Here is a 10,151-nt window from a genome sequence, read left to right as displayed (position 1 = left end):
TATTAAGTATTTAATATCTAGGTGTTTTTATGGGAATATGGATCTTTCAGATCAATTTGAGAAGCAATTTTGATATTTCACATTTTATTGTATCATGTAGCGTGGGGCGCTGGTCTTGACTCGGTCTCGACTTTCCTCGGTCTTGGTCTTGATTTGGTCTCGGACCCTAAAAGTCTTGGTCTTGTCTCGGTCTCGACTTCCCTCTGTCTTGGTCTTGTCTTGGTCTCAGGTTAGGTGGTCTAGACCACAACACTGCTGGTGAAAGAGGAACTGTTTGATATTTATATGAAATAAATCAAAGCCTTTTATAATGTTTTCTGTCTCCCAACCAAAATAATTTAAATTATTGTATTCCTCTTCCCAACTAGGTTTTGTAATTTCTTGACCTGGACGGTTTTCATACTGACCCTTTAAATAACTCCAATAAGATAACCCTAACTGTAATCTTCTGAGATAAAGTGGTATTTCCCCCATTTCCACCAGTAAAGCTGATGTTGTTCTGATGGCTCCTGTACACAACCTCAAGGCTTAATACTGAATAATATCAAATTTTTTAAGAAGTGTTTCTGATGCTGATCCAAAGGCCAGGCTACCATAATCTAATACAGATCTTATTAAACCCGTATATATTGTTTTCAATGCTTTCCTCTCACCAAACACCTCATAACATTTAAAACTCTCTTACACTTATCCACTACTTTTTGAATATGTCTACTTCAGGTGAGTTTTTCATCCATCCACAAACCCAAAAACTTAAACTCCTTTTTCTAAATCATGTTTATACAAATACAATTTTAAATCATTAGATACTTTCTTCCTAGTGAAAAATAAAGTCTTTGTTTTATCTATTGAAATTTTAAAACCCCAATTATAAGACCACTCTTCTATACTATATATTGCTTCTTGTAATTTCTTAACTATAATTTCAAGTTCTTACCTCTCTTCCAAATGGCTCCATCAGCAAATAATTAACCCTTTCCATTCTCCAACTTATCAAACATATCATTAATCATAACAGAGAAAATCAAAGGACTCACTACACTTCCCTGAGGTCTTCCGTTTTCAACAAAAAAATTCTGACAATTGTTGACCTATTCTTACTTGTATAGATCTATTATGTAAAAAATATTTTATCCAATTAAACATTGAACCTCTAACCCCCATTTTCCTTTAATTAAAAACCTTCTTTCCACATCATATCATTTCTCTGTCAGCCACTCTCTCCTTATTAACGTCCCTTTTCTGATTTCATGTTCTAAACACAAACAGGACCGATGGTACTGCTACGTTTCCTAAATCCACTTTGAAATCTTGGTAAACATCCCTCTTCTCAACAAATAACCCAATCTTTCCTTTATCATTCTCTCCATTATTTTACATATGTGAAGGTAAATATCTCTAATTTGCTGGATTTGATTTCTTCACCAGGTTTTAATATTGGAACTGCTTCTTTCCATGCCAAAGGTAAAAAAAAACACTTCCCAGATCTTATTATAGAATTCAGATAAAACATTTTTAGATGAATTGAGTTTATTAACCATAATATTAGAAATATTATATTTTCCTGGAGATTAATTTGTTTTATTTCCTTAGAGCATTAACTAAAATAAAGAAAAATGACCTTTAATAAGTCATTATATTTCACAATTTTTTCTAATAAATTAACATTTTCATTACTTGTACAAACTCTTTTCCTTTTTTCTTCTGCACTTAAATTATTACACTTTTGAACTTTAACACACTTTTAACCAACATGTTTGTCTTCAGTCACAGCAATAACATCTCCATCTTTCAGAACTGGATATTCACTCCATTCATCCATTCATTCGTTTAATCATTCCCCAAACATTTGACATTTTTATTTCCATTCCAACCGAATTTCAAGTTTCCCCAATAAACCTTTTTTTGCATTTTTCACAGTTCTTTTAACAGCTTGTAACCTTTTATATTCAATACAATTCTGATTTCTCTAACAATCCTATATTTTCCTCTTTTCTTTTGGATTGTTTCACCTAAAATGGCTTCATAGATAGAAGAATTTACATGATCAACATCTAAAGCTATTTTGCATGTCTTCATCACTTATTTTATATTTTCCAATCAACATTTCCAAATATCTTTTTATACTTTCATTATCAATCCTTTCCATTTCTAAACTAATTTCAGTAAGTTCCATTCTTGCGTTCCATTGTAAAATAATCTTCACCGTCTTCCTGGTTTCCGTCTATTTCGAGGATTTTATTTGTTAACTCCCATGATAAATCCTTCACAGCTGAACATTTTCTGCACCATTGGTGCTGGTTTGGTTGAGGATCAGCTGGGACCGAGAGCCCCGCCCACCACGAAGAGCCCCGCCCACCACGAAGAGCCCCGCCCACCACGAAGAGCCCCGCCCACCACGAAGAGCCCCGCCCACCACGAAGAGCCCCGCCCACCACGAAGAGCCCCGCCCACCACGAAGAGCCCCGCCCACCACACGCAGCCCCGCCCACTACAAAGAGCCCCGCCCACCACGAAGAGCCACGCCCACCACACGAAGCCCCGCCCACTACAAAGAGCCCCGCCCACATTTCTTCTTTTAACCAATCTTCAGTCAGTTTTCTCTGAGACGTCCCTCCAGGTGTTTGTTAATCTTTTTAAATGAAAGTCGTGTTTTTATGGAGAGTTAAAGGCCAGGATGAGGCGATGAAAAGATGACAAGCAGACCATGTTTCTGCTCTTTGGATGAAAACAAACCTTTAACCCACAGGTGTCAGACTGCAGTCCTCCACTGTCCTGAAGCCTTTAGATGAGCCTCTGCTGCACCTGAACAGAACAATGAGGTCATTGAGGCTCTGGAGCCCCGATCAGCACCAGGAGGAGGAGATGAAGCCGTTTCATTCCAGTGTTTTGTTCCTGTGGCTCATCTAAAGCCTGCAGGACAGCAGAGGGCTGGATGCTGATGGTTCAGGTGGATTAAAATGTACCTCAGTAAATGTTCTCCATTTCTACCCTCTCAGATTATCTGACTGATTTTTCATTGGCTACATAAACGTCCTGCTCTGGAGCTGTTTGATCTGATCTTGTTGAATCTAAAAGCTTCAATAAATGAAAGTCCTAAAAGTTAAAATGATGAATCTGAAGAACTTTGATCTCTGCAGACTTTATTTCATTCAGACTTACTGGAGGATTTTCTGTCCCAAATGGCCTAATAAAAGCCCGGAAACCAGAGAAAGTTTGATTAAAATGGTAAAACCTGAATCATTTACATTTTCTTTCTGTCTTCTAGTGGTAGTTTTTAAATAAACCTCTAAAAGCATTAAATAGTTTTAAATACAGAGAAAAGAAACTTTAAAACTGGAGATTCAGAAATAAATAAGAGACAAAAAGATAAAAGACAGAATGAAACTGAAACAAGTTTGTTTTACTTTGTGTTTTAAAAATAACAAGAACAAAATAAATATTCAGTATGAATATTCAGAACAACGTTAAAATCAAAGTTATTCCAAGTACCGACTGACCTGCAGCGGTGAGTTAAATAAATGTTTGGGTTTTGGTGTTTTTATGAAACATTTCATATTTTATTACAAAGCAATAAAAAGAAGATAACAGCTAAAATATGAATATTTCTCAAACAATGAGAAGCTTTTACTTTTGTTCTGATCCAAGAAGCATAAACTGAGTTTCAGTTTGACTGAGGTGTGAATATGAATGAGTCAGAGTGAAACTCTGAACAGTTGAGTCATAAATCTGCTTCCTGTGGGAACCTGAGCTTCACTTTGGCTTCAGCTAAAACCACTTCAGGTAAATCCTGAGTCAGTTTCTGTCAGAGGCTGAATTATCGATCAATAACTGATAATTATCTGATAGAGACGTGCCGATCAGGTTTTTTCCTCCCGATACCGATCACATAATTATTATTTATTTATTTTTTTATCATAAACACTACCGGTTACATTATGTGGAAAAAGGAACCATGAATTCACCTTAATTTANGCCCAGGGCGTTATGTTTTTAGGGATAGTACAAGACCGCCACGGATTGTAGCACAGATAGAAGCAAAGCAGAACAAAGAGTTTATTCTCCATTTAATATTGGTAAAATGTATTAAGTATTTAATATCTAGGTGTTTTTATGGGAATATGGATCTTTCAGATCAATTTGAGAAGCAATTTTGATCATATTTCACATTTTATCATATCATGTAGTGTGGGTCTTGGTCTTGACTCGGACTTGACTTCCCTCTGTCTTGGTCTTGACTTGGTCTCGGACCCTAAAAGTCTTGGTCTTGTCTTGGTCTCAGGTTAGGTGGTCTTGACCACAACACTGCTGGTGAAAGAGGAACTGTTTGATATTTATGTGAAATAAATCAAAGCCTTTTATAATGTTTTCTGTCTCCCAACCAAAATAATTTAAATTATTGTATTCCTCTTCCCAACTAGGTTTTAAAATTTCTTGACCAGGATGGTTTTCATACTGACCCTTTAAATAACTCCAATAAGATAATCCTAACTGTAATCTTCTGAGATAAAGTGGTATTTCTCCCATTTGCACCAGTAAAGCTGATGTTGTTCTGATGGCTCCTGTATAGAACCTCATTATTACTGAATAATATCAAATTTTTTAAGAAGTGTTTCTGATGCTGATCCAAAGGCCAGGCTGCCTTAATCTAATACAGACCTTATTAAACCCGTATATATTGTTTTCAATGCTTTCCTCTCAGCGCCCCACCAAACACCTCATAACATTTAAAACTATCTTACCCTTATCCTAAACTTTTTGAATATGAATACTCCAGGTGAGTTTTTCATCCATCCACAAACCCAAAAACTTAAACTCCTTTACTCTTTCTAAGTCATGTTTATACAAATACAATTTTAAATCATTAGATACTTTCTTTCTAGTGAAAAATAAAGTCTTTTTTATCTATATAAATTTTAAATCCAAATTTAAAAGACCACTCTTCTATACTATATATTGCTTCTTGTAATTTCTTAACTATAATTTCAAGTTCTTACCTCTCTTCCAAATGGCTCCATCAGTAAATAGTGAACAACCCTTTCCATTCTCCAACTTATCAAACATATCATTAATCATAATAGAGAAAAACAAAGGACTCACTACACTTCCCTGAGGTCTTCCGTTTTCGACAAAAAAAATTCTGACAATTGTTGACCTATTCTTACTTGTATAGATCTATTATGTAAAAAATCTTTTATCCAATTAAACATTGAACCTCTAACCCCCATTTCCCTTTAATTAAAAACCTTCTTTCCACATCATATCATTTGGCTTCAGGTAAATCCTGAGTCAGTTTCTGTCAGAGGCTGAATTATCGACCAATAACTGATAATTACCTGATCATTCAACATAAAACTTTTTATATTTATGTCATCATCTCACGAAAAATCTAAAATTATTAAAGTTTTGGGTGAAAATGTTTCTCCTGTCAGGCATTCAAACATTTTAAGGTTCTTAACAGAAATAAAAGTTTTACATTTTATCACAGTTTGAAGATTTATTTTATATTTAATAGTGAAAATGACATTTTAAATAAATAAATATATGAATGGAGTCATTCAGGTTATTGGCATAAAATATTTTCTCTGTAATGTGACTTTAAGGGAAACAACAATTACAGCAGCAGCAACACCTGCAGCAACACCTGCAGCAACACCTGCAGCAACACCTGCAGCAACACCTGCTGCAGCAGTGATGGAGTTACTTGTTCCTGTTTCCTTCCCACCGTCGCCATCAGCATCTTCAGGCCAGACGCCGCCGTCCATCATGGCCGCCGGTGTCTCCACTGCAGGAACAGAAACCAGCAGCTGGATCAGAACCACTCAGACGGAACCTGAACCGGAACCGGACCCGGACTCACCCGTGTCTGTGACGGTCAGGTTGACGGAGCAGCGGACCTCGGGGCCCGGCCCCTGCAGGTGACACTCGTAGGTCCCGGCGTCCAGGAAGCTGGCGTTCCTCAGGATGAGCGAGGCGTCTCCGCCCGTCATGGCGGCGTCCCACAGCATGACTCTGCCGTGGAAGTGGCGGTGCTGGTAGCGCTCGAAGCTGCGCTTGTTCCTGTAGAAGTAAACGTAGCCGCCGCCGCTCAGGTCCGACCGGCTCCACTTCAGGACGGAGATGTTCGCCACGCCGCCATGGCACGCCAACGTCACGTCCTGCAGCAGGCGCACGCTCACTTCCTGTTGGGACACGCTCACTTCCTGTTGGCCTGGACACACAAACATCAGAACAGTTCAGAGGACAGGAAGCTGACCGGAAACCGCCAGAAAACCTTCTGGTTTCAGGAGAAATCCTGATTTGTTGGAGCCGCCATGTTGGAACGTTCTGCACCGTTTCGTCTCTGGAACCGGATGTTCTGGTTCTGGGTCGGTTCTGACCAAACACAGAATCCACTGATGAAGAAATGACGCGTTCATGTAAATCAGAGCCGATCAAAGGAAACAGAAAGTCACTCGTTCATTTAACTAAACTTTATTATGTGAAGGTTTTCTGCTTCATTCAGTGGAAAAGCTGGTGGAGGAGTCGGATGAGGTCAGAGGTCAGATGGCTCCTCAGGGCTCCAGATGTTTGTGGCTCTGCAGACATTTTTTCTCTCTCAGAAATCCAGAATCTTCAGCCAGAAAAATTGAGAACATTTCTACCAAAAAACAAAACTCAGAAAATTTGAGATTAATGTTAGAAATTTTCTGACAAAAAAAATGTCAGAAAATTTTTTTCTGACATTTTTCTGAGTCGACTCAGAAAAGACTCAGAAAGTCTGAGTCGACTTTTCGACGTTTCTGAGTCGAAAAGTCGACTCAGAAACAACTTTTCAGTTTCAAAAGTCGTTTCTGAGTCAACTTTGAAACTGAAAATTTCCAAAATGCAAAAATTCTCATCTCTGGAAAGTTCCAAGTTTTTCTAGAAAATTTCTGAGATGAATCTAAAAGTTTCTGAGTTTTATGTGTAAATTTCCTTCTTTTTAATCCTGAACGTCCCTGAAACGCCTCATGAGGATCATCTGGTTCTGGTTTCACTCCAACCAGGATCACAATCAACCTGAAACTCTTATTTTCTTTTTTTCTGTCAAGCAACAATAATTTATCACTCATTAATCTGGTTTATGAACTTTTGCTCATTTTTCTGTTTGAATCTTTTCAGTTTTATTTCCTGATTAGTTTAGTTTAGCCTCCGTTTCCAGTTTTCCCCTCCAAACGGATCCCTGGGATCCAGTCCTGGTTTTCCAGGGATCTGAGCCTTTAGCTGTGACTTCCTGTTAGTGATTATTTGGAGATTCTTCCTGAAGAAGCCGGACCAATCAAAGTCCAGGCTGACCTGGTGGGAGTTAATGCAGCGCTGGAGCGAGACAGAACAAACCTTACAACACACACACACACACACACACACACACACACACACACACACACACACACACACACACACACACTTAGAGAGAATTTAGAGACCAATTAACCTGACAGTCATGTAGACTGTGGGAGGAAACCGGAGAAAACCCAGCATGCACAGGGAGAACATGAAAACTTCATGCAGAAAGACCCCAGACTAGGAATCGAACCCAGAACCTTCTTGCTGCAAGGCAACAGCTCTGCAAATAAGTTATTTTCTACAGAAATAAAATGCCAACTTGCCCAATAAATAAATACATAAATAAATAAATGGATAATAAATAAACAGATTATTTCAACTGCTCAGTTTTCCTCCCAGATGATTCTGGAGAATCTGCTGAACTTTCTGCTCAAACTGGAACCAGAAGGTCCAAATGTTTAGGTTAAAAATTATCACATGGCAGAAAATTCTGATTGTTTTTATTTATCAAAAATGAAAAAATGATTTGGCAATGGCTTTGCTCAGAGGTCTCTGTTCTCCAGCTTCTGATTTGATTCCAAGGTAATTTGGAATTATGTAGGTAATTTTATTTATATAGTACATTTTCAGCAACAAGGCAATTCAAAGTGCTTTACATGAATTAAAAGGAAATCCAAGAGCCTAATGAAGCCTAAATTAAAATAAAATGACAAAATTTTATTCTGATAAACTTTTGATTTTCAATGTTTAAGGGTTTTGGCATAATGCAGGAAATTACGCCATCTGGTGGCTGTAGCTTCAGTACTGTGATTACCTGGCAGCTACAGACCTTCAGTTCATGATTTTTAAGGTTGGATAAAAACTTTCTAAATATTATAGATAATTTCAGAGTTTTAATTAACTAAGAACGAAGTATAAATCTAACAGTAGTTTTTTCATACATAAACCATCTGATGCTTTGTTGTTTCAAGAAAAAGTAACTGAATAAACTTTGCCTGGATTTCATTTGATTTGATTTGGATATGGATCAGGTACTTTATTAATTTCTGTAGGTAGATGGATGACAGGTCGGCATCCACCAAATCATTTCAGCCATGTCCATAAAACTCCCACAAATAAATTAATTTAAAATGCTTAAAATACTCAAACATGAAGAAGAACTGAATGTTTCAGGAAAAGTTGTGGTGAACCAACTGATGTTCAGCCACCAGTTAAGACAAGTCCAACAGTAGTTCAGAGACTGTTGCCAAGACACACATCCATTAAATGTTATTTCTTCAGTTGGAAATGCATCATGGTATTTATATGACATTGCAGGAAAACAACTTTTCCATCATCTTTTCCACATAATATATTATTTATTATTCCAGATGGATGTCAGTCACTCCAGATTTCAACATTTTTATTTCTGGAGAAGATTTGAGAAGTTCCAGTGACATATTGTAATACCTGGGTGTTCACTTGAACAATAAACTGGACTCGACTCACAACACTGACACTCTTTATATACCTGAAGCAGAAAACACCTGGTGCCTGCAGGGCAGTGAGCCTGGAGGACCAGGGCTGGGAAACACCGAGTTTCTGTTGGAGTAGCGGATTCTCTACAGCTGAGAGGAAGCTGCTGGATCAGCTGTCTTGGTCATATTTATCAGAAAAATTTGTGGAGCTGCTAACAGAAACTTAGCTTGATAGCGACCTGGAATGGTTCGGTTCAGCAGCCAAACATTTATGCTACACTGTTTGTATTTGAGTGAAGCTGAGTTTTAACTTTGAATGAGTTGATTCTTGTGGTTGGCCCTAAATATTCTGAGAGTTTTTGGCTTCAAAACAACATGTTTGATAACATAATTAACCACATTCAGCTTAGGGCCCATGGAGGCTTGTGCTGGCCCTGGATAGTAATGCTCATGGAAAGGCAGCACTGGAAGCAGAAACCACAACATACAGTCAGGCGTGGAGGTAGACATGGCACAAAATTATCTACTGGTGCAGAGATAAGTAAATAAATGAATAAATAGTGCTGGAGCAATTATAAGTGTGCAGGCAGCCAACCTCACCTGTACTCGGCGCACAGAAATATAGCACTGAATCACATAGTCATAGTCAGCCAGTGAGTCTCAGTCTGCAGTTTTTCTCTGCTTTTGAAGTCGGCACCCCCTGTGTCATTGGCTGACCAAAGCAATTCCTCTATCAGCAGGTGCAGTCTCCACCTACTTCGTCCTGCGCCATTTGCTTGATAAACTGTTTGCTGACATGACCTGTGTCACATAGCCATAAAGGAGATGAAACTGCTGTATAGTTTCACTTGTTAATAAATCACTGACATGTTGCCATTACCTACCAGAGCTTGTTCTTATGATGACTCCATTTTGTCCTACAGTTTTCTCCTCACTCAGGCATGGGCGCTGTTGTATAGGTTCTGCAGTATTTGGAGCATGTTATCTGTCTAGTCCCTTGTCTTACTGCAGCCATCTAGTGAGAACCCATGCAGTATGACAAAAACAGAACGTTGCAGAGAGAACTGGTTCTGGGTAGAAGAGAAACGTCTGCAGGACCAAAATGGCTTTAGATCAGGAGTCTTCAAGCCCAGGCATGAAGGGCTGGTGCCCTGCAGACTTTACAAGTTTCTCTAGTCCAACACATTTGAATCAAAAGAGTGAATAACCCTTTCGATTCGAAGGGTTGAATCAAACATGTACTGAACCTTGTCCATGTTCAGTCCAGTTCTCCAGAGTCCTTCTGATGACCTGACTATTGGACTCAGATGTTGAAGCAGAGGCACATCTAGTTGCAGGACACCAGACCTTGAGGGTTGAAGGTGAAAACCCTGCATTAGGTGATGA

At 38.5% G+C, this 10,151-nt stretch overlaps 1 protein-coding gene across 1 annotated transcript; it reads right to left on the bottom strand.

Moving 5' to 3' along the window:
- Nucleotides 1-2,266: 2,266 nt before the first annotated feature.
- Nucleotides 2,267-6,665, bottom strand: LOC107834552 (uncharacterized). The gene is made up of 3 exons (XM_016666100.1): nucleotides 5,861-6,665; nucleotides 5,619-5,785; nucleotides 2,267-2,491 (listed from the first exon to the last, which is right to left on the bottom strand). Exons 1-3 carry the CDS (start codon nucleotides 6,225-6,227, stop codon nucleotides 2,267-2,269), a joined length of 759 nt encoding a protein of 252 aa, XP_016521586.1. The 5' UTR covers nucleotides 6,228-6,665.
- Nucleotides 6,666-10,151: the final 3,486 nt, after the last annotated feature.

Source organism: Poecilia formosa, unplaced genomic scaffold (genome assembly GCF_000485575.1).
Source record: "Poecilia formosa unplaced genomic scaffold, Poecilia_formosa-5.1.2 Scaffold661, whole genome shotgun sequence".
Classification (NCBI taxonomy): Eukaryota; Metazoa; Chordata; class Actinopteri; order Cyprinodontiformes; family Poeciliidae; genus Poecilia; species Poecilia formosa.
The sequence above is the reverse complement of the archived record's forward strand: the minus strand, read 5'-3'. Positions and strand labels throughout refer to the sequence as shown.